This window comes from Lampetra planeri, chromosome 40 (assembly GCF_965212315.1).
Source record: "Lampetra planeri chromosome 40, kcLamPlan1.2.h2, whole genome shotgun sequence".
Lineage (NCBI taxonomy): Eukaryota > Metazoa > Chordata > Hyperoartia > Petromyzontiformes > Petromyzontidae > Lampetra > Lampetra planeri.
Genome location: NC_136146.1, coordinates 8,069,456 through 8,094,795, shown reverse-complemented (window position 1 = coordinate 8,094,795; position 25,340 = coordinate 8,069,456). Strand labels below are relative to the sequence as shown.

The following is a 25,340-nucleotide window of genomic DNA, read 5'->3' as shown; positions in this document are numbered from 1 at the left end:
CATTTCACGTTGGAAAACGGTGGGCTAAATAATTTGGTATTTAATCAATTTGCGAGACAATTTTATTTCGTGAAACATTTACCTGCTCTGGGGACCTGGGCATCGAACGGCTTTACGCAAGTTCAAAAACAATATTTTCCGATTTTCCACGAGATTTTATGGACGTAAGTTTCCGCAAGAATACACCAAATGATACCGAGCGGACCCAAGTCCACCGTCACCCCGACACGGCTATTGTGAGGAACGAGAGCCATCCCCGTGTTTGTAGTTGCGTTCGAGCTGTTGTGTGCGCGCGCGCGTGTTTGCCTTTCTTTGTCTTTGTTATATGTACTCTTTGGTTCTTTCGGTAAAGTCACGTAGGTGTAAAATAAAATAAATTGTTATACTTATACCTCAAAGACAACGATCCTCCGCATAGCTTTAACAGACTGTTGGGGCAAGTGCTGTTTGCGAGCGCCTATGAAGGCCGGCACGCAACACGAGGGAGTGTGCGCAGCATGTAGGGCAGCGGTCGGCATCCTCGTTATTTATGAAGGAACCAACGTCTCATATTCACACGCATCGCGCTACGCTGCGCTACGAACCCGACGAACCGAGTTCGATTCCCGCTCACGGCCACCAACGCCAGTGACGATTATCTGAACCGGTCCTGGGCCTCCCCTAGATCGACTCGGCCTCAAATGAGTACCTGGTGCGGTTTTGTAGTAAACATCGCCACCCCACCCCGTGGCGTCCCGGCCTTCATAAGTGCTCGCTCACAGCACTTGCCCCAACAGTCTGTGTCAGGCTATAAGGGGGATCTTTGTCTTTGTCTTCTTTGTATGAATGTGTTCAATCACGCATTCGCTCTTCGTCTCTTCTCGACCCTCTTCACCGACACAAACTTCCCCATCCACATTAAGCGGCCACCTTAGCTCGCGAAGTTTCCGCTCCTCACTCAAAACTCACACTCATTGTTCCCTAGATCACCCCACGACCCCCTTAATCACCCCCTCATAACCGCCACCGTTACTGTTCCCGTTTTCGTATTTTCATTATATGGCGATCACTCATTCACCCCCATTCATTAATTCATTCAATCCGTCCACCATCATTCACTGTCATCAATTTCGCTTTCACCCAATTCACGCATCGCAGATTTGCCCCCATCGCGTCCCCTCTTCTCTTTTGTTCACCTCGTCTCCACCGTTACACGCATACGTTGTTGTACCGCTGTTAATTCTTTGTAAATGCGACTTCGTAAATGCGCTACATACATTCCGCTAAGATGTGATAATGTGTACTCGTGTGTCGAGCTTCTTTCGCACGCAGCCAACCGTGCCAATCGACGGTAAGGATAACAAACTCAGCACACAAAAATGAAGTTCTAAAGAGATGAGTTTGTCAATGTAGATGATTATTTAAAAGCGCATAGCTCCAGCGTTCCAGGCGGGCCACAAAAGCGCATCCGAAAGTGCCACGCGATGCGGTGACCACCGACTTTGTTCGACGGTTTAGCAGCCAAAAGCAGCCGCTGCTGCTGTGAGGATGGCCGAAGTTCGCGTGATGTGTGGTGGTGGTTGTGTCGTTTGTAATTGCGTTTGAGCAGTTGTGTTTGCACGTGTGGGTTGCGTTGGCGCGCTTGTCGCGATGTATGATATTGTTGTTGAGTGGTTTAGGGTTGTGATACTTTATGGTTGGTTACTTATAACTACACGACATATTATAAAAATACTGACAACATTGCATTGTACTATAGCAAACCGATAACCTTTCAAACGATATGATAAACGATCGTAACATTAACATCGCATTCTACTATATAAACGTTCGGTAACCTTTTATAACATCTGTTAACGTTATTTACGACGATATAATTAACAACAGTGATGTGCTTATTGAATTGCAGCGTCGCCTGGATGAAAATGTACCTTTGTCTCGCCAGTGCTGGTGTTTATAACACACCACACCAGATACGAACTTGAGGCTGAGTCAACAGGTCCAAATATTCGCGACTGTGGTTGACCGTGAGCAGGAATCGAACCCGGGACGCTGGGTTAGTTGCACAGTGCGCTAACCACTGCGCCACCGCTCCCCGCTCACACACATTACGTATACACAGGTCTCTCGTATAGACATTAACAAGGCCGCTGGGTCAAGTAAACGCTGTTAAGCAATATACTTGTGGTGAACATGCAAGTAAACCAAACAAATGCTCTGATAGTATCTGCATTGTCTTTGAAAATGATCGGTCCACACCAGAGACAGTTTTCTTTGAGCCTAGGCTCAATCAGTGTGAGACCAAATCTTGGCTTAAAACTACCGTGACCGCAGGAATTCATATTTTTGGTTCTTTCGGTAAAGTCACGTAGATAGAAAAAATTAAAAGTAAATAAAATAAAAACTACGACGTTTTGATCACAACACAAGCGATCGTCATCAGGAGAGAGAAAAAGCAGCGTTAAGCCAGAGGACGCCAAAAGGCGAACAGCACAAAGACAATGCCACTGTCGGAACATTTAAGAGCTCGGGGTGAGCAGCTACATCATGGGACGAGAGCCGCGATGCACGTGGTGAATACGAGAAAGTGGGCCCTTAATAACTCCACCAAGCGGTTGGCAGGATGCGGACCGCTGCCCGATATGCTGCACACACATCGCCTCGTGTGCCGTGCCGGCCTTCATAGATGCTCGCCAACAGCACTTGCCCCAATAGTCTGTTAAGCCTGTACGGGTAAATCCCTGGCACACGAGGGGGTGGGTGGTCAGGACCGCGCCCGACCGCCTTTGTCTCTCTAACCCACCACCACCCAACACAGCCAGTTCGTAAGGGTTGTCATGTAAACAAAGTGTGCCAATTAGTTACTAGTTCAGCACACCGGTGTGTTGGAAAGTAACTCCACAACATTTACGATTTGAGCAGTCGTTTCGCTGGTAATTACATCCAGCTTCATCGGGCGATTTTTGCCAGAATAGTGAAGAGATCCACCTGCAAGAAACCCCCTTTATTATGAACGTCGCAGCATGCTCCATCATCGCGACCACACTGCACCATCGACAACAGTCACAGCGGACCTTTCATCCGGCGGTAGTTTGATCATGGCTGATGATGATCACGATGGTGTGTGTGTGTGCGGGCATGCGTCTCGAGCGATACACGCTTGCTTCGAGACGCACTTTGTGCCGTCACGCTAATGTGGAAATGGCGTGCGTTCAAGTTTCAAGTTTCATTTATTTGGTATATAGCCCTGTGAGCCATGCGGCTCTTAAGTCGGGTGCAACCGCAACAAACAAAATATGAGCGTCGCGACCAATGCCGGATTATCCTCGTAGCAAAAAGTAGCTACAAATGCTCCGGGGCCCGCACTTTCAAAGGCCCCGCGCTAAATGCTTTCAAGTTATCAATTCCGGTTCAGTGATTCTGCACTTGCTTAATTATTATGGTACTATACCGCCTTCAACTTTGACTGGGTGTTTAAGGTCAGCGATTTGTCGTATTATCTGGTTGTATAGAACATTTTTAAAAATACAATTAATTTACTATGTAAGTTCAAAATGGACGTGTTTTAATATTTACGGGTTTCTTCTAGATTTGAAGTTTTCGTGACTGCAAGGGTCCATACTCTTTGGTTCTTTCGGAAAAGTCACGTAGGTGAAAATAAAAATAATAATAAAATTAAAATGAAAATAGCTAAATTAAATCACGACGTTTCGGAAGCAACACAAGCCTCCGTCATCAGGTAGGCCAGCCACAGCAAGACATTTTACGGGTTTTTATTTTATTTAGGGCCCCTTTATAACATATGCTACAGGCCCCGCATTAGCTTCATCCGGCACTGGGCGCGACTCTCCCCTCGATCGCCGTGCGTCGGTTCCCAAGGCCCCGCTCACGACTCAACAATTATAACGGCATAAGCGTCAGGCTCGGGTTTAATTACTCATCAGGGGTGGAGGGGGGTGCATACGGCTCAGCTAATTAACTAAGTAGGGGGGGGGGGTGTTGCGTGTTTGTCTGTGTCAGCCGGTGCACGCTAACAGCGCTTGCCCCTACAAGTCTGTTAAGGCTATGCGCCTTTGCGTGTGCGTCTGTCGTCTGCCTGTGCATTTACTGTAATTGGTAATTGTGAGGATGGCGCGCCCGTTCTGCCATCTGTTCCATGTTTTTATTTGGATCTCTGTCTGCCTGTCTATTGTGCTCATTTCAACGGCTTGTGGGTTTTGTCTGTTTAATTGTTGTGCGTCTTTTTTGTTTCATTTCATTGCCCTGTGTGTCGTCTGTTGATCTAATATCGCCGGCAGACCCGAAACGTTGCCGCGGCACTGATGCAGTTCAGTATCGATAAATTGGCAGTGCCGGATTATCCGAGTAGCAAAAGTACCTACATATGCTACGGGCCCCGCACTTTCAAGGGCCCCGCGCTAAATGCTTTGAAGCTACCAATTCCGGTTCAGTGATTCTGCACTTGCTTTATTACTATAGTACTATACTGCCTTAAACTTTTATGAACGACTGGGTGTCTAAGGTTAGCGATTCGTCGTATTATCTGGCTGTATAGCAAATAAAAATACAATTACTTTACCATGCAAGTTACAAATTTGTGTTTGAATATTTATGTGGTTTTTTTAGGGCCCCTTTATAACATATACGACAGGCCCCGCACTAGCTTAATCCGGCACTGTCAGTTAGTGAGCAGTAGATTAGCAAACACGGTATAGGTTTTTTGGGGTTAGATCGCGTAAATATAAATGTGTCGCTAAACCCGCCACCACCCGACACAGCCAATTAGTAAGGGTTGTCACGTAAACAGAATGTGCCAATTCGTTACTAGTACAGCACACCGGTGTGTTGGAGAGCAAAGCCACAACATTTATAATCCAAACTAGATTAGCATAACACCTTATTTTGGAGTTCAATTCGCTGAATTAACAAGTTTGGCTAAACCATGCCTACGCACGGATTACGTAATCGACGTGACCAGTTTTCTCTGCGGTAATTCCTTAATAGTTTAGAAGTACTATCATGGACCTCCTCCTTCTCCCTGTTACTTACAGACGCACGAAGAGCACTCTGATGCATTAACTACACGTTGGGTGATCGTTGCCTTTGCAATTGCCGCACCTAAACTATGTAACTCGAGGTTCGGACTTCAGATACACTTTACAAGTCTTCAAATCTTGACGAAAAACGTATCTGTTTAAAATGTCTCTCTCTCGTTGGTTATTTTCAACGTCTTTCTCACTTCTTCTTTCCTTCGTTGTTGTTAAACTATTTTCCGCCTTGCCACGCATAGCACCCCGTGAACAATTTGTTTGAGGGCGCTTCATAAATGTTAATTACTATTATTATTACTACACGCTTTGAATCTCAGCTGGAAAGTATTCTAAACGATTCCCGTTCCCTCTCTCCGCAGTTGAGAAACATGTCGACAGTAAACACCTCGCTGGCCACAGCGACCACCAATGCCAACGATTCCGAAAATGGGTTCTATGGAAAACACGTCACCCATATCGTCATGTTCTCCACCGTGTTGCCGTCTCTTCTGCTCATGTTCTTCGTCTTGTTCTTATTCTGGTGCGAACCACGCCTACGCGACAGCGCCCGCCACATCTTCTTCCTCAACCTCGTCGTTGTGGACGTCTTCTTCATCGTCACTGTCGGATTGCAGGCGTTTCGTGAGCTCAACAGTGCTCACAGCATCGCGATCACCGAGTGCATCATCTTCGCCACCGTTTCCATGATGTGCATCGTCAACGGCGTTGGGTGTATCACCGTTATGGCCGTGGAGCGCTACATCGCCATCTGCCACCCGCTCCGATACCACAGCCTCATCAACAGGGCTGCAATTCGCAGGTGCCAATTATATTAAATCGTTCCCACGAAGAGGTTGACTTCATGAATGGCATCCACTCTGCCCGCCTTTCTGTAATGGAGGGTCGCGCTGACTCCCGTAAATGTGATCTAATATAAAATACAATGTGAGTATAAAGCTACCTTGCTATAAGGGCCCGTCCATAAATGACGTCACGCACCTAGGGTGGGGGGGGGGTCAGACATTTGTGACGATGTGTAACTAAAGGGGGGGGGGGTTTGAGAAATGTGACGCCACATCAAAATGCGCAACTTTAAATATAAACAACACGTTCTACTTAATGAAATATAATTGTTATAACAACACTAATTTTGATTAATTTTCATTACAAACTATTTGATTATTTAAATTTACTAAGGTCACCTTTTATTCCATGAAGGAGCATTTTGCTTATTCATCGGAGAATGGAGAAGCACACATTTAGTTATTCAACATTTGTATTTTAATGATTCTACCATATTTCGATTTAAAGCTTTCGTGACTGCAGGGATTCATCTTCTTGGTTCTTTCGGTAAAGTCACGTAGAAGGGAAATAATAAAATGACTTTTTGTGACGCCGTGTGATGAGGGGGGGGGGGGCAAAAATCGTCCAAAATGGCGTGACGTCATTTATGGACGGCCCCTAAACTGAGCACTTCTTATGTATTTTAGGGTTGTATCGCACGTTGGTCAGCAGGAGGTCCAACGTTTTATTCCCCGTGCTGTGAGCTTCTCCAGGAAGTGATTTGAGGAATTTAATTTCTCCCCTCCATTATTTAGCGTTGTCTGCTGCTGGTGTTTACATGGCAAACGAAATTCCTGTTTTCAACGTTCTTCTTCCTGGCATTTATCCCACTCGTGTGGGGAATCTTCCCGGTTATCCCATGTATTGGGCCATCTCCATGTCCACTCCACAGTCCTTCATATTCTGGTTAATTACTTAGAACCTCCTCCATCAACGTCTGCCTCTCGGTCTCCATCTTGGCCCTTTAATGGTCATCACCTTCCGTTCTAATTCTGGGTTTCCCCTCTTAGTACCACATGTCTTAGCCGTCTAAATCATCTTTCAGTTTAGTTTATCTTTGAATTGGTACCACCGCTCTTGCCTGTTCGTCTCTTTATCTTTAGATCGAGTATTGTGATCCCTGAAATGGATTTTGTCATCCTAATTTCTGCGGTGTACAACATCTGCTGTTACCAACATTCAGACCCGTGTGTCAGTACAGTGCAATAAAGCAATGTTATTGTCATGAGAAATATTATCACATGAATTTCGCGCCGTTGATGTCAAATTTAGAATACATATTTGTCTTCGTATGAAGACAATGATTTTCATTCAAAGGGTTCTCAAAAGGCTCCCTTCATCACATCTCATCTCGACCATTCTTTGACCTGTGGCAGTGTATACTGCATCGGGGATCTCCAGATGCGGCTCAAGGTGTATAATACAGCAACCAGACTGCAACTGGGCATCACCGACTAAGTAGGGGGCAGATGTTGCGATGTGGTTTTCCCAAAGAAGCAATGTGTGGGTAATTTATCAAGTTTAGCACATTTGGACAGTGCCAATGGACAGAGGGAGTTCCAGGCCGTGAATGCAAGTGTTATAAGTAATATTTAAAAACACTTTTTTTTTAAACACGCTTTAATGAAATGTTTCGTACGAGTAATGGCAGAACTCCACGACTCCAGGAAGTGGCCCCGAAGCTTGCCATAACGTAAGGGGCCGTGGTGATTTACAGCCAACGTCAGTTGAGCATGGACAATTAGACCCAAGCCGAAACATAACATATACAAAAGATTGTTAAAAAAATATTTATTTTATTATTTGGTTCTTTCGGTTAAGTCACGTCTAAAGATAAAATAATAAATTAAATTAAATAACAGAATACGACGTTTCGATTGCAACACAAGCAATCATCAGGTATAATGAAATAGCGACATAAAATCTAACCAGAAAACTATAGACAGACATATTAGCAGACAGATATTACCAAAATACATAGCGAGAGCAACACAGGTAACAGCTCTCGCTATGTATCTTGGTAATATCTGTCTGCTAATATGTCTGTCTATAGTTTTCTGGTTAGATTTTATGTCGCTATTTCATTATACCTGATGATGATTGCTTGTGTTGCAATCGAAACGTCGTATTCTATTATTTAATTTAATGTATTATATTCCTGCAGTCACGAAAGTTCTAAATTTATTTATTTTATTTTTTATGATCGAATATAGTATTGTCATCAGTAAGACATAAGTATACGAAGTTTGCAGTCGATACCACATTAGGAAGTGGGTTAAAATTGAGTTACAATATTTGAGGATACGACAACAACAACAGAGTTAAATAAAATAAAAAGCGTGTAAAAATGAGTTACCTTTTATTGAGCGGAGGTGCAAACAAGTGAGTCACTTGATGCAGCTAATTTGGCTGTGACTTTACCGAAAAAACCTAAGAATATGATTCCTTGCAGTCACGAAAGCTTCAAATCTAGAAATATTTACGACACGGTGACTGTACTGTGCCCGGACCTTCATTCGGCGGCTCGTAACTTCATGCTCTACCTTTTTATGCTCCTTGAGCACCCTCTCTCGAACTTTCCTGTGCGGCACGATGGAATGGTAGAGATGACCTGTAAAGTACTTTGAGATGTTAAGTGTCCTATAAACGTGAATTATTAATCTTTTTCTATGGGTCTCTGAGTAAGACGACCTCATTTGTGGTGGTCCCCACTGGGGGTCCCCTTGGCTAGATTGCCGCAGGGAAAAGTAATGTTTTAGATTATATGAAATGTAAGGCCTTTTGAGATGTTGAGGTATCTTAGCATGATACAAATGCAGAAACTTCTGCCCCCCTCCCACCCCCCGTATCCTTATTCCCATTGTTGTAATTCTTCCCAGGTGTTTGGTTGTCATCTGGATCATTCCGAGCATCCCCGTGCTCATCGAGGCCAGTTTCTTCTTCACGAACGACCTCTCGTTATTCTCCACCGTGTCGACCTGCAACAGTATGTACCTGGGAAATCTCTTCGGAAACGCTTACACATTCATCTGCTTGCGGCTCACCGAGTCAGTGGTGCTGCTCATCATCTCCAGCGCCATCACCATCGCAAGCTACGTGCGGGTGATCCGCGCTGCCAAGAACGCCTCGGTGCAGCAGTCGAATTTCGTTAAGGCCCGCAAGACCATCCAGCTCCACGCGCTGCAGCTGATTCTCTACCTGAGCACCTTTTTGGCCATTCCCATCTACGATATCTGGGACAGCTCAGATGCGATCATGCAATCTGCAATCGTTGAAACGAGCATGTACATGGTCATGTTTATCATTCCCAGGTTTCTCGGCTCTTTTATCTACGGAATCAGAGATGAGCAATTTAGACAGTTGCTGAGGAAGGGCTTGCGAAAGGTATTTGGTAAAAGACGACCCCGTGTGAGCAGTGCCGGATTATCCTAGTAGCACAAGTAGCTACATATGCTACGGGCCCCGCAGTTTCAACAGCCCCGCGCTAAATGCTTTCAAGCTACGAAAAGTCGCATTCAACAAAGCACTTGCTGCAAATAGAGCATACACGGCAGCAAAATGTTGATTCTTTCTTGTTTAAACGAATGGAACCCTGCGTAAGCAGGGTTACGAAAAATTGTTTAAGACTCATTAGAGTGTTCCTCTCCACGGAAATCTTTAGTAAAAGGCGAAAGATTTATTCGCTCTGAAGAGAAACCAGAGTGAAGCTTAACGCCACCGTTCGTAGGTACTTATATGATCACATACATATTTATCCTATGGGGCCTTCACTTCGTGAGCACATTTTCATTTAATTGTACTTTAATAATATTAAATATTTGTATAATACATTTTAAAATTACTGATTGTTTCATTCTTATCCATATGCCTACGATGGGGTTATTTAAGTGAAAGAAATAGGAAACATACTCTATTTACTTTATGCTTTGCATAAATTATAGTATTTGACCAATGGGAAGCGATTGGTTCTCTTCCGCTCTCTTGGCTCCTGGCCAGGCGCGGTTCGTCCACTAGGGGGCGTTTGGGGCACCGCCCCAACCAAGCAACTGGATATGAGAAATTATTTTATCATAAAATGTCACAATTCTTTCAACGCGAATTGCCGAACGAAGATGACATTTTAAGTTGTTCGTATTAGAAACTGCTGCTTGCAACGCCGCGGTCTGATTTGTGTATCGGGGAGGTCTCGTTGCAGCTGTGAAGGCGTCCGTCCGAATGAGAGATATCCCCCTTCATCGTTGCGATCAGCTTCGCATTTTAGCCACGCCGTTTGAGACCCATTCAGGGCAGTGAAAAAGGCGCCCGTGGCTGCAATGAGACGATGTCACAACGCGAGGTTGCACTGTGCAAATATAGCAGGTCACGGTCTACATCAGGGGTGAGGAACGTCTGGCCCGCGGGCCGTATGAGGCCCGCGTAATCATTTGGTGTGGCCCTGCCAAGGCAACCGCAGGCGGGACTCGAAATACAATAAATCTAGGAGCAAACCTGGAAAAGCAGTTGCGAGTAGCAACATCATCAATACCTGCTAACATCACACGCCTCACCAAAAAGAAGCAGTTGCAGCCCATCGCATTAGGGGTGAGTCCATTAAATGTTTGACCAAATATAGCAGGCTAATTTTTAAGTTAAAAATTTTGTATGGCCCACGAATGATGTTATAAATATCCAAATGGCCCTTGCCAGATAAAAGGTTCCCCACCCATGGACGATCTAGGAGGAAACAACAGCAATGGCGATTTATTCTAGATTTGAAGTTTTTGTGACTGCAAGAATCCATACTCTTTTGTTCTTTCGGTAAAGTCACGTAGGTGAAAAATATAAATAAAATAATAAATAAACAAATTGAGCAATCATTTGAAAGATGTTATTAATCAGGTAACACCATAACTACATGATGTTGTTGTCCATTGCGGCATGTTTAGTGTCTTCCCTTTTCTCTCTTTAATCTCCCTGCGCCCCGCCCCACGCACCCCCCACCCCCCACTCTGTATCTCCTCCTTGGCTCCTACCACCCCTCTCTTATTTATAAAGCGTCTTGTTTCACTGCAGATTTCTTGCCCAGTTCAGCAGTTGTTTCTAACTGTTGTGTCCCACCTGATGACGGCCGCGCTTGTGTTGCGCCCGAAGCGTCGTGAGTTTATTTTTTATTCATATTTTATTTATATTTTTCACCTACGTGACTTTACCGAAATAACCAAAGAGTATAGCGATGGCAGCAGGTGCAAGCAAACGAAGAATTAGCAAGGAACACAGTGAAGTCACTTCTAAATATTACATTTGAAAGAAGTTGAATGTCAAGCAACTGGGTCGTGATCAACCAATGAGGACACCATAGGGGCCGTCCATAAATTACGTCACGCACCTCGGGGAGGGGGGGGGGGGTCAGACATTTGTGATGATGAGTGACGAGGGGGGGGGTTGAGAAATGTAACGTCACATCAAAATGCGCAACTTTAAATAAATATAGACAACACGTTCTACTTACTTAAATAGATTTTTAATAAATGTTTTCTCCTACAACATCAGAGTGCAGCGCCACATTAAATACGCATTGCAATGACAATAGTTTAAAGCGATTTGAAGCATGTTTTATTGGGGGGGGGGGGGGGGGGCAGAGCTTTGTGACGTCATATTTGAGGGGGGGTCTGACTTTTTGTGACGCCGTGTGACGAGGGGGGGGGTCAAAAATTGTCAAAAATCGCGTGACGTCAGTTATGGACGGCCCCATATTTTCAGAGGTCACTTACAACACCCCCACCTATTGGAAATATCACGAGCCACCACTGCTCCTGACCCCCTTTGTCTTCTCAACACAATGCCTTATTACTCCCCCCCCTCCCCCCCAAGTTTTCTGTCGCCCCCCAGCCTGGACCAGGACTTTCCCATTAACAATCCCTCCCGTTCGACTTCTGTGGTGCCACAGCGACGGGGCCGCTCTGCCGAGCCAGGGAGCCGCCCGGCTTCCCCCACCGCACTGCCCCCCATCACCCCCCCCCCCCCACACATAAGCACACACCTGCACGCATTCCCCCCCCCCCCCCCCCCCCCATAGAGCTGGAAGGGAAGGTCACCTGACCGACCGGTTTTTATCCGAGAAACCCTTATCGGGATTAATTCTCACGGTTTTCGGCGATCAGGGAATTGCTACGTTGCGCCGCGGCGCTGCGACCAGCCTTAATATGGTGTGGTCGCGGCATGGGGCATTCGGCCACCGCGGTGGAGGCGCATTTTCCCCCCACACACACCCCCACGGGTCGACGAGACAGGCGGAGGAGGGAGGGGACAGCATGAATAGCGGGACCGCATGGGCTCTTGCGCATAGTCATGGAGGGTTGGGAACATTACGCTTGAGCGCGCAGGCCCCATTGTTAGGAAGGGTAAGGGAGTAATTAGGATGTACGCCGCCAACGCCGCTCACTGATTAGCATATCAAAAGCGCCCGGAACCGCCGTGCGCGGGCTCGAGGTGCACGAGCCCATTGTTCAGCGCAGCCTCCCTTTGAGGTAGGGAGGATAAATAGGGGGGCAAAAAGGGGAAATAGCTCTCTTACTCCAGCGCCAGGGGACCAGACGCAGCTCCAGCCAGCGACCCGGACGTCCGTGATACGCACCGAGGTACGCTGTTGGCACAAGGATCGGCGGACCGCCGTGGACACTTAACAGTGAGTAAGAAGGTGAATTAGAACCATAGCAGATAAATCGGGAATAGGTATAGAGGTATCAGCGTAGGCCAGCCTCGTCGACTCACTGATTTAACATCTAGTTCCAGGTACCAAGTAATAAATCATTAATAGCGAAGCGTGGTCTCGCGTGATCTTGTCGTGCAGTGTGAGCGTGTGGGTGCGCGTGTGCACGCAGTGATTCTGTAGTGCTGCGGCTCGCCTCGGGGGAGCGTTGCGCAGAGCGGTGCGAGAGTGGGTGTCGCGTGTGCTCACTCCGTGTGCGATACAGGTGCGCGATCCTAACGTGAGTGGTCAGTGTTGAGTGAGTGCCGTGCAGAGCTGCGTGCGTGAGTGCGCATACGTTCGTTACGTGGCGGATACGGATGCGCGTTGGTAACGTGCCGCACAGGGCTATAGATGGGCACACGCTCGCAGTGTGCGAGAGCTGTACGTAGCGGTGTAAAGAGGGGGAGTGGGGCGTTTGATTGATGATGCTGTGCGCACGTATGCTCGCAGCGTGGGAGCGCGGCGCGAGGCTGTAACAGTAGAGGGGCGTCGCGTTCGAATGCCGGCGAAACCGTAGCGGGTAATAGGGAGGTGGGGTAACGTAAACGAAATAGGGGATGGAGGCGGGAGGGCCCTTGGGGGCTAGCGACCCCCACAAATTGGTGTCAGAAGCGGTACGGACCCCCGCGTTACCTCACGCTAAAATAAGACTAATATTTACCGGCCGGGGGGCCCCTTCGTGGAAGGCATTCGCCCGCAATCTCTTAGGGGCCAAGGAAATTAATGGATGGACGGACGCGCAGGCAGTACGTCAACTTAATATGAATCTTGATGGGCGGGCAGCCGATTTTGTAGAAGCGTTACCCGCGAGCGCACAGACACAGCTAGAGGAGCTGATGCGCCGACTCGATCAGCGTTTTGGCACGCGTGACGAGGAGGAAGCAAAATCGGCCTTAGAGGCGCGCCGTCGCCAACCTGGCGAAGATCTACGTGATTACGCCGAGTATGTGCGCGAGTTAACAAAGATTGCACGCCCGGGGTACGCAACTGATGTTATTGAGGAACTGGCCGCCGAGAAAATCCAGCGGTACCTGTCTCGCACGGCGTGGTGGCAGCCAGACATGAGCTGCCCACGTCTTCCCTTTAACGCCCTTGTCGAGCGCGCACGTAAGTGTGAAATAATTCACAGCGAACGCGCGCAGCTCCGGGGGCTGGGACGAGAGCGCGCCATTGCGAGCCTGCTCTCGGAAGACGAGGAGGAGGAACAGGGGCTCGCGAGGACGGTAAGGGGCCGGGAAAGAGAGCCTCCAGTGTCCCGCGAGACAACCCCGGGATGGGTTGCCGGTATACAAACGGGTATAAAGGATGTCTCCGGCCAGGTAACCCAGATAGACAACAAGGTAAACCAAGCACGCGAGGAAGCGAATAAAAATGTGAAGACCATCCAGTCTGAGATGGGTGAACTACACTCCACAGTAGGGGGGCTGGCCGGGAAGGTATCTCAATTAGAGTCCGAGTTGGAACAACTGCGTACAGGGAGAGGGAGCGGGCAGGGGGTCCACTACGGAGCCGCCACCCCTCCCAGGACGTGTTATGTGTGCGACCGTCGAGGGCATCTCATGAGGGACTGCCCTCAGCTCGCCCGTGCGAGGCCGATGCATAGGTCAAACACTAAGGGCCCCCTAGAGAGGGGATCACCGGGGGGTGAAATCGACGTCGCCCCGACACAAACAATCTGTAGTGATAATGGCGAGCGAGTGATCTCCACACAGGTTCCAGCAACAACGCCCACGGAAACGGTGACTCCTGGCGACTGGCTACGGGAGCTGGTGGCGGGGATCACGGGGGCCACGTCGCTGGTGGAAGGGGAGGTAAACGGAGTGCGTACCCGAATTCTGCTGGACACGGGGGCGGTGGCCTCGCTCGTGAGTGCAGCGCACTGCAGCGCGGTCGGGGTCGACGTGCGTCACCTGCAGGCCCCGGATCGCGCGCTGCACACGGCAAGCGGAGCCGGGATGGGGTTGCTGGGGAAGGTCTCCCTCGAGGTCCGTCTAGGAAACCAGGTGTGCACACAGGAATTCTACGTTTCGAGTGTGTTGTGCCACGAGTGCATTGCAGGAACGGACCTCCTGGAAAAGTCGGGACTTAACGTACAGCCCCGGCAACGATGCGCTACGGTGGAGGGCAGCGGGGAGCGGATTCCGTTCCTAGGACAGGAGCCGAATCGCCCACGCTTCACACCCGTGGCCGCTACGCTGGTGTCGGCCGTCACCATCGGGCCTCTCGCCGAGATGCTGGTGCCAGTGGCAACCCTCTCCACCGACCCAAGCCACCGACCATCGGGCGAGGTAATGCTGACTCCTCACCCGGAGTTGGCATCGCGATACGGGGTGGTAGGGTCAGCCACACTGGTAAACGCAGATGGGGGCCGGCTGTTTATACGTATGTTTAACCCACACAGTACCCCGGCAATGATATGACGACGCACCCCGGTAGCCACCGTACACCCCCTGCACGCTCGCCACTCGAACGACTCGGTGTTCGCACTCTGGGCGGAGGACCCTGGCCGCCCCGAGGACAGCCAGGATCTGGCCTGGCGGGTCGGCCCGACCCCCCGAGCCGAGATTGTTCCACTGCAGGATGCGTTACATGTGCCTTGGGCAGCCTTACCTAAGGGGGAGGCCGATCAGCTGCGCGGGTTATTGCGGGAGTACGCCGACGTGTTCAGTGAGCACGATTCGGACGTGGGCCGGACCGACCTGGTCAAGCACCAAATTGACACAGGGGCAGCCCGACCCATCAAACTCCCCGCATACCGAGTGGGCGCGCCTGAACGGACCCAGATCAAAGAGGCAGTCACGGATATGCTACGCGATAACATAATTCAGCCCTCGGCGAGCCCCTGGTCAGCCCCAGTGGTACTAGTAACGAAAAAGGATGGGTCAACCCGGTTCTGCGTCGATTACCGTAAACTAAATGCAGTCACGCTCGGCGATGCCTTCCCCATACCCCGCATCGACGACACCTTCGACAGTCTCGCAGGAGCGCGGTATTTTTCCACCCTCGATCTGGCGTCCGGTTACTGGCAGGTGGAGATGACGGAGGAGGATCGGCCAAAAACAGCATTCACCACCCCGATGGGCCTGTTTGAGTTTCGAGTGTTGTCGTTCGGACTCACTAACGCGCCCGCGACGTTCCAGCGGTTGATGGAGTTGGTGATGCGGGGCTTGCAGTGGGAACAGTGCCTGATTTACTTGGACGATGTGATAGTGTTCAGTAGATCTTTGTCTGAGCATTGGTCCAGGCTTCGAGAGGTGTTCCAGCGACTGCGAGCGGCTCATCTCAAGCTCAAGCCGCGTAAGTGTTACATTGCGCAGCGCGAGGTGGGGTAACTCGGACACCGAGTCAGCGAGGCAGGGGTGAGCACCGATCCCGAGAAGGTGCGTGCCGTAGTGGATTGGCCGCGGCCGAGGAACCTGACGGAGATCAGGTCATTCTTGGGACTCGCCACTTATTATCGTCGATTTGTAAAGGGATTCAGTGAGATTGCACGCCCCCTCACCCAACTCACCTCCCCTAAGAACCCCTATCAGTGGTCGGAGGCCTGTCAGACGGCTTTCACCACACTCAAAGACCACCTCACCCACACCCCCACCTTGGCTTTCCCAGATTTCACCACCGATTTTATTTTGGACACTGACGCCTGCAGCAGTGGGCTGGGCGCGGTGCTGTCGCAAGTGCAGGGTGGGACGGAGCGGGTCATCGCGTACGCCAGTCGGACCCTGAGCGGGGCCGAGCTGAACTATTGCGTAACCCGTCAGGAACTGTATGCCGTGATTTTCGCGTGTAAACAGTTCCGACCGTAATTTGTACGGCAGGAGATGTCGTGTGCGCACCGATCATTATGCACTGCAGTTCCTCCTTACATTCAAGGAACCGCGGGGGCAGATGGCTCGATGGCTGGCGCAGCTGCAGGAGTACAACCTGCAGATTGAGTACCGAGCGGGGCGGACACACGCGAACGCGGACGCCTTGTCAAGACGGCCCGCGGTGCGCGCTGAGACGAGGGAGGGAGACGCCTGCCCGTGCTTCACGGGGGGACGCTGCCGCCAGGCAGCAGAACCCAAGGAGCGCGCGGAAACTAAACTCCCCCCCCCCGAGAGAGAGTGCGGTGTGCGCCGCAGGAACCCCTGCAGAAGGAGCCCGGGGACAGACGGATCATCCCACCCCAACCGGGCGGATCCAAGAGGATGTCGGCTGCGCCTTCCCGGGCTTGGACGACGAGCAGCTGCGACAAATCTAGCAGCGGGATCCGGATCTGGCGGCGGTGGAGGCGGCACTGCGAGAGAAGAAGGATGCACTACCAGGGCCTTGGAGCGGTTTGTATGCCCGGTTGTGTGTAGAAAACGGGGTGGTGAGGGAACTGGCTGACGCTGGGCAGCCGGGGTGCATCTGCGTTCCCGCCCATGTGCGACCCCAACTACTACGACTGGTACACGACCACCCGCTCGGGGGCCATGATGGGGAACGGCGCACCCGGGAGACTCTGCGTCGCCAGTATCTCTGGCCTAAATTGGCGCAAGATGTGGCCGCCTGGGTGCAGGGCTGCCGGGCCTGTCAGCAGTGTGGGCAAAAGCCGGCGAGGTACCAGGTACCCCTGAGGCCGTTCCGAGTCAGTCGGACGAATCAGTTGGTCGGAATCGACCTGCAGGGGCCCTTTCCACGATCCCACCGGGGCAACCGATATATTCTCGTAGCGGTGGAGTACTTCACCCGCTACCCCGTGGCGGTGGCTATCCCGGATAAAACAGCCCTCGTAGTGGCCCGGGCCTTCGTGGAAAACTACGTACTTAAGTGCGGGATCCCCGAACGAGTCATTACCGACCAGGGTAGTGAATTCGAGGCCGAACTATTCCAGGCGCTGTGCCGAGAGTTCGGGATCCAGAAGGACCGAACCACAGCGTATCACCCCCAGGCGAACGGGATGGTAGAGAGGATGAACCAGACTCTGGCCGGGAAGCTTAAACGCATGGCGGCCGCGAATCAACAGGACTGGGACGAACACCTCCCCTATGCCTTGTTCGCCTACATCACACATCCACAGGACAGACCCCGTTCCTAATGATGTTTGGTCGCGAGTCTCGCCTGCCCGCAGATCTGCTGTTCGGTGTCCCTCCGCCGCAACGGGAGGAAGGGAACCACCCCGTGGAGCACTTGCTGGAGACCCTGCGAGGGGCCAGGGGCCGAGCCTACCCGCACGGAGAGGCCGCGCACCAGCAGCAAGAGCAGAGCGCCCGACCCCGTATGGAACCCCCCTTCTACACTGCGGGCTCCGAGGTGTGGCTGTACACTCCCCGCGTCGGTGCCGGACAGGTGGGGAAGCTGACCACCTACTGGCGAGGACCCTGGATTGTGAGACGGCAGATCTCACCATGGACGGTGCTGATTCAGGGAGGAGAGAGGGGCCGGGAGATGGTGGTCAACATCCGACGACTGAAGCCGTGGCGAGCAGCCCCCGAGGGGGGGAGCCCCACCGTCCAAGTACCCCGAAACCCCGGGGTCCCCCCACCCCCCGTGCCCGGGGGCCTCGCGCAGTATATGGGCCCCACGGAGCCCCGGGCTCCGAGGGGCCCCGGGCGGGGCCGGGGGCGACGAGGACGGCGACCCTTAAACCCCACCGCCTCTGAGTTTGTTCCCCAGCCCGCAGGTGCCAGGGGCCGAGGGGAGCCGTTGGAATGGAGGAGGAGACCACCGCCGGAGCCCCGGGAGATGGAGCCGCCACCCCCGAGGCCAGCCACAAGGGCCGGGCGAATCCCGCAGACCCCGCGGCGATACCTCGTGGGGGCAACCCAGGCGAGGTGCTCCAGTCAACCCGGGACGGGGACTGGCACCCCGGGGGGCTATGTGGTGCCACAGCGACGGGGCCGCTCTGCCGAGCCAGGGAGCCGCCCGGCTTCCCCCACCGCACTGCCCCCCATCACCCCCCCCACATAAGCACACACCTGCACGCATTCCCCCCCCCCCCATAGAGCTGGAAGGGAAGGTCACCTGACCGACCGGTTTTTATCCGAGAAACCCTTATCGGGATTAATTCTCACGGTTTCCGGCGATCAGGGAATTGGACGACCTCCCCCGTGCTACGTTGCGCCGCGGCGCTGCGACCAGCCTTAATATGGTGTGGTCGCGGCATGGGGCATTCGGCCACCGTGGTGGAGGCGCATTTTCCCCCCACACACACCCCCACGGGTCGACGAGACAGGCGGAGGAGGGAGGGGACAGCATGAATAGCGGGACCGCATGGGCTCTTGCGGATAGTCATGGAGGGTTGGGAACATTACGCTTGAGCGCGCAGGCCCCATTGTTAGGAAGGGTAAGGGAGTAATTAGGATGTACGCCGCCAACGCCGCTCACTGATTAGCATATCAAAAGCGCCCGGAACCGCAGTGCGCGGGCTCGAGGTGCACGAGCCCATTGTTCAGCGCAGCCTCCCTTTGAGGTAGGGAGGATAAATAGGGGGGCAAAAAGGGGAAATAGCTCTCTTACTTCAGCGCCAGGGGACCAGACGCAGCTCCAGCCAGCGACCCGGACGTCCGTGAGACGCACCGAGGTACGCTGTTGGCACAAGGATCGGCGGACCGCCGTGGACACTTAACAGTGAGTAAGAAGGTGAATTAGAACCATAGCAGATAAATCGGGAATAGGTATAGAGGTATCAGCGTAGGCCAGCCTCGTCAACTCACTGATTTAACATCTAGTTCCAGGTACCAAGTAATAAATCATTAATAGCGAAGCGTGGTCTCGCGTGATCTTGTCGTGCAGTGTGAGCGTGTGGGTGCGCGTGTGCACGCAGTGATTCTGTAGTGCTGCGGCTCGCCTCGGGGGAGCGCTGCGCAGAGCGGTGCGAGAGTGGGTGTCGCGTGTGCTCACTCCGTGTGCGATACAGGTGCGCGATCCTAACGTGAGTGGTCAGTGTTGAGTGAGTGCCGTGCAGAGCTGCGTGCGTGAGTGCGCATACGTTCGTTACGTGGCGGATACGGATGCGCGTTGGTAACGTGCCGCACAGGGCTATAGATGGGCATACGCTCGCAGTGTGCGAGAGCTGTACGTAGCGGTGTAAAGAGGGGGAGTGGGGCGTTTGATTGATGATGCTGTGCGCACGTATGCTCGCAGCGTGGGAGCGCGGCGCGAGGCTGTAACAGTAGGGGCGTCGCGTTCGAATGCCGGCGAAACCGTAGCGGGTAATAGGGAGGTGGGGTAACGTAAACGAAATAGGGGATGGAGGCGGGAGGGCCCTTGGGGGCTAGCGACCCCCACACTTCCATTAAACAACAACACCACTTACAACAAGCCTATTATTCATTTACAATCATTATCATCTTACGTACAATGTTATAATTGCTGTACAGTGCGTTGGAAAATGTGTTTTATAAATCCATACTCTTAGGTTCTTTCGGTAAAGTCACGTAGATAGAAAAAATAATAGATCACGACGTTTCGATCGCAACACAAGCAACCGTCATCAGGTGTGAAACAAACACAGCAGGACTGTCGTAGGTAAATCGAGCTAAGATGACGTGGCCCAATATTTTGGTCAACATCCGATAGCTTTTTACAAGGCAATACATTTGAACAAATCGTGTAATTTATTATCTCCAGAATGTTGAATCAAACACCAGTAAGAAATAATGATGAACCAGTAGGAAGCTTGCGCATTTGAAATGGCTATCATTTTGTGCTGTACACTTTCGTTAATCTCTCCTTTATGACTGTTAAAATCCCACATCACGAGCGGAAAATAAACTCCCCCCATATGTATTTTAGATTTGAAGCTTTCGTGACTGCAAGGATTCATACTCTTAGGTTTTTTCGGTAAAGTCACGTATGTAAAAATTTTAATTTTAATTAATAAAAGTAATAATAGAAATAAAATAACCATGCAAAAAAGATTTAACTACACATATTTGGACCATCTTATTTGACAGGCACTATTCTTTTGTTACCGTACAGTTTACTGATAGACAGCTAGTTTTGTTTTATCATGTTTAGCTTCTTCCTTTTTAAATCCTTTATATTAAGTTCACTTGCTTGCTTGCGCGCTTACGACCGTGCAAATCTTTCGGTCGTTTTTTTACCCACTTCCCGTGATCCAATCGAGCTGACATTTTGCACACAGCCTCGTTGTGCGTGACAATTTATTTTCGTGAAATTTTTTCCCCAACATTTTACACTTTTTAGGAAATGTTTTTTATATGTAATTACCAATTGCTTAATGGTGGCAGGCAATCATCTGACCCATAGGTGGCAGCCATCTCAAGCCAGAGGACGAGAGGACTCTAGCCGCCACGCATATAAAGGATTTATAGTGAAAAACTTTGTTTTTACGGGTTAATTTTTTTAACACGCTGGTAACCTGCTTTGAGTTTTACCCACCCAGCTACATAGCAAGGGGCTGCTTTGTCCTGACTTGTTTTTCTGCTTCTGCCATCTACTTAACAAATGCTCATTCCCAGTAGCAGCAGCCGTAGCCGCACCAACCATCTCATAACAACTCCTCTCCCGCGGCCCACTCTGACTCCTCTACGCTTAACCAGTCTACATAACAAAGGCTCAGTCCCGGCAGTAACCACAGCCGTACCAACCTTAACATAAAAACTCCTCTCCAGGGGCCTACCCTGGCTCTTCCCCCCCCCCTCAACCAGTATATATACAAGGTCGGGTCTCTTGGGATTTCTCTTTACTTGATACAGCAATCGTGCTGTGACTGTTCCACCTAAAGACGGAAGCTTGTGTTGCCTCCGAAACGTCGTGATTTATTATTTTATTTCTATTATTACTTTTTTTATTTTTTACCTACGTGACTTTCCCGAAAAAACCTAAGAGTATGAGTATCCCCCCATATGGTTTGGTCTCCCAACACAAAAAGTCGCATTGAAAATAACACTCGCTGCAAATACAGCATACGGCAGCAAAATGTTGATTCTGTTTTGTTTAAACGAATGGAACCCTGCTGAAGCAGGGTTACGAAAAATTGTTTAAGACTCATTAGAGTGTTCCTCTCCACGGAAATCTTTAGTAAAAGGCGAAAGATTTATTCGCTCTGAAGAGAAACCAGAGTAAATCTTAACGCCACCGCTCGTAGGTACTTATATGATTACAAACTATATTTAACCTATGGGGCCTTCACTTCACGAGCACATTTTCATTTAATTGTACTTTCATAATATTAAATATTTGTATAATACATTTTAATATTACTGATTCTTTCATTCTTATCCATATGCCTACGATGGGGTTATTTAAGTGAAAGAAATAAGAAACATACTCTATTTACTTTACGCTTTGCATAAATTATAGTATTTGACCAATGGGAAGCGGTTGGCCCTCTTCCGCTCTCCTGGCTCCTGGCCAGGCGCGGTTCGTCCACTAGGGGGCGTTTGGGGCACCGCCCCAACCAAGCAACTGGAGATGAGAAATTATTTTATCATTCAAGTTTCAAGTTCATTTATTAGATATAGCCCTGTGAGCCATTCGGCTCTTGAATCGGGTGCAACCGCAACAAACAAAAAACATGAACAAGAAAACATCTTAAAGTGACTATGTGCAAACAGAAAATCCAAGAAAAAACTAGCGGGAAGCACCCGGCGTTGCCCGGGGGAAAACTTTTTGAAAAACTTCTCAAAACTTAGAAAAAAACATAAACAAATGAAAAAAAACTTTGATCATTACCTCAATGTTTTTTTTTATAAAACCCAACGCGCGGTGGAAAAAAAACTTACACTCGCGCGCCAAGATTTGATTTTTTAAATCAAGCAAAGAAATCGAATGTTGTAGATTTCTTTAGAATCGGCCTATTCCCATTTAATCGATACCACAAACGTTCACCAGATATCGATTCTCGCCACACACTTCATGTTCATTCCCCACCCCCCCAAATACAAAAGTAAATTTTGATACGTTTTACATTGTGTACAGTATGGGAGCTAGCCACATGGCAAATTAAAAGTTTGTTTCCTATTTCCCCCCCCCGCAGCTGCGCATTTGTGCGGGATACAGGGCCTACGCGGAGGGTGGGGGGGGATGCGTGACGTCAGCAGGCACACTGCGTCACGCTGCCACATGCGGGTAACATAACAGAGTTGTGACGTCACCGCTCACTTGCGTGCAAAATATATCCATTATTGCGCCCCCCCCCCCCCCCAAAATGCAAAAGTCTATTTTTTTTTGCATGGTGTACAGTCTGGAAAGTACCCACATGGCAAATTTCAAGTTTGTTGCATGTCGGGAAGTACGCTAATCATTGTGAATAGAACACACATAATCACAAATTTCCCTTTTATGTATACGTTGTGTCGATAACTAACCACACGCAGACGTCAACTGGAGGCAACGCTTTTATTATAACAATTCTGTTAAACGCAGCTGTAACACGAAGGGGTACGGCCCCTTTAACCCGATAGCCATTTTAGCGCGTCCTACACACTCCGGGCTATTCTACACACAGGTCCCTTGCCACGGCGGCTAAGGGGAGACTGGACCGACCCGTCCCAGGCAGGGTACGGGGCTCACCTCAGGTCCGCTACAACCCGGCTCTAACGAGAGCCTCGGTTAAGGGTTTCCGGGTGCTGGTCCAGTCTTCAGGTCTTCAGATGTCTTCAAGGTTGAGTTGGCGAACACTGCTGGACCCGTTCAGAGGGTCGGCTTTTTTACACGCTTTTATTTAACTCACTCTGTTGTTGTCGTTGTTGTCGTTGTCATATCCTCAAATCTTGTAACTCAATTTTAGCCCACTTCCCAATGTGGTATCGACTGCAAACTTGGTATACTGATGTCATACTGATGACAATACCATATTATATCATAAAAAATAAAATAAAAATGTAAACTATCTTTTTACACGCTTTATATGAACTCACTCTGTTATTGTTGTCGTATCCTCAAATATTGTAACTCAATTTTAACCCACTTCCCAATATGGTATCGACTGCAAACTTTGTATACTTATGTCATACTGATGACAATACTATATTCTATCATAAAAAATAAAAATAAACATATTTTAAACATTTTTTACATGTTATGTTTCGGCTTGGGTCTAATTGACCACGCTCAACTGACGTTGGCTGTAAATCACCACGGCCCCTTACGTTATGGCAAGCTTCAGGGCAACTTCCTAGAGTCGTGGAGTTGTGCCATTACGAGTAGGGAACATTTCATTAAAGCGTTTAAAAAAAGTATTTTTTAACATTACTTATTATCCCCAGGTCGGGCTTACCCCTCCCCTCATGACCTTCCCCCTCTCCAGAACCTTCTGGAAGGTCTTAGAGGGTCTTAAATCTTAAGGGGTCTTAGGAAGGGGTGGGGGGAGCCCATCTCCCTCAGCCCCCAGCCCCTGGGGTTCTGGGGTGTCAAAGTCCGAGCACGGGCCTCCCAGGGGGGAGGGGGTTTGACCTTCGGTCAACCCCGACACACCTCGCTCTCTCTCGGCTGCCCCGTCGGCCCGTGAGCGTGGTGGCAGGTAAGCCGCTTAGATCACCTTGTTATGGTGCAACATATATAAATGTCACAAGTCTTTCAACGCGAATTGCCGAACGAAGATAACATTTTAAGTTGTTCGTATTAGAAACCGCCGCTTGCAACGCCGCGGTTTGATTTGTGCCTCGGGGAGGTCTCGGGGCAGTTGCGAAGGCGTCCGTCCGAGTGAGAGATATCCCCCTTAATCGTTGCGATCAGCTTCGCATTTTAGCCACGCCGTTTGAGACCCATTCAGGGCAGTGACAAAGGCGCCCGTGGCTGTAAATGAGACGATGTCACAACGCGAGGTTGCACTGTGCAAACATAGCAGGTCACGGTCTACACGCTCCAGGAGGAAACAACAGCGATGGCGATGGCAGCAGGTGCAAGCAAACGAAGAATGAGCAAGGAACACTGTGGAGTCACTTCTAAATATTACATTTAAAAGGTTGACTATGCAGGAGAAGATGAATGTCAAACAACTGGGTCCTGATCAACCGATTAGAACACCATAGGGGCCGTCCATAAATGACGTCACGCACCTAGGGGGGGGGGCTCAGACATTTGTGACGATGTGTGACGAGAGGGGTTTCAGAAATGTGACGTCACATCAAAATGCGCAACTTTAAATAAATATAGACAACACTTTCTACTTAATTAAATAGACTTTTTAATAAATGTTTTCTCCTACAACATCAGAGTGCAGCGCCACATTAAATACGCACTACAATGACAATAGTTTAAATCGATTTCAAGCATGTTTTTTTTTGGGGGGGGGCAGAGCTTTGTGACGTTATATTTGAGGGGAGGGTCTGACTTTTTGTGACGCCGTGACGAGGGGGGGAGGTCAAAAATCGTCCAAAATCGCGTGACGTCATTTATGGATGGCCCCATATTTTCAGAGGTCACTTACAACAGCCCCTCCTATTGGAAATATGACGAGCCACCACTGCTCCTAACCCCCTTTGTCTTCCCAACACAATGCCTCATTACTCCCCTCCTCACCCCCCAAGTTTCCTGTCGCCCCCCAGCCTGGACCAGGACTTTCCAACCCCTCTGTAACAATCCTTCCCGTTCGACAGACATTACAACAACAGCACTTACAATCAGCCGAATATTCATTTACAGTCATCTTACGTACAATGTTATAATTGCTGTACAGTGCGTTGGAAAAGGTGTTATATAAATCTAGCTAAGATGACGTGGGCCAATAACTTGGTCAACATCCGATAGCTTTTTGCAAGGGAATACATTTTAACAAATCTTTTATTATCTCCAGAATGTTTAATCAAACACAAATAGAAAAC

At 49.7% G+C, this 25,340-nt stretch overlaps 1 protein-coding gene and 2 non-coding genes across 3 annotated transcripts in view; 1 reads left to right on the top strand and 2 right to left on the bottom strand.

The window, feature by feature from the left end:
* Window positions 1–5,491: 5,491 nt before the first annotated feature.
* LOC144731692 (odorant receptor 131-2-like) overlaps window positions 5,492–25,340 on the top strand; it is a 34,882-nt gene continuing 15,033 nt past the window's right edge. Inside the window, exons 1-2 of the mRNA XM_078612868.1 lie at window positions 5,492–5,829; window positions 8,732–9,163. Coding sequence (XP_078468994.1) covers window positions 5,492–5,829; window positions 8,732–9,163 — 770 coding nt within the window. The remainder of the gene's footprint in view (window positions 5,830–8,731; window positions 9,164–25,340) is intronic.
* LOC144731867 (U5 spliceosomal RNA) lies at window positions 9,441–9,557 on the bottom strand. Its single transcript, XR_013588018.1, has one exon. It is a non-coding gene; the product is annotated as a U5 spliceosomal RNA (small nuclear RNA).
* LOC144731915 (U5 spliceosomal RNA) lies at window positions 21,523–21,639 on the bottom strand. Its single transcript, XR_013588065.1, has one exon. It is a non-coding gene; the product is annotated as a U5 spliceosomal RNA (small nuclear RNA).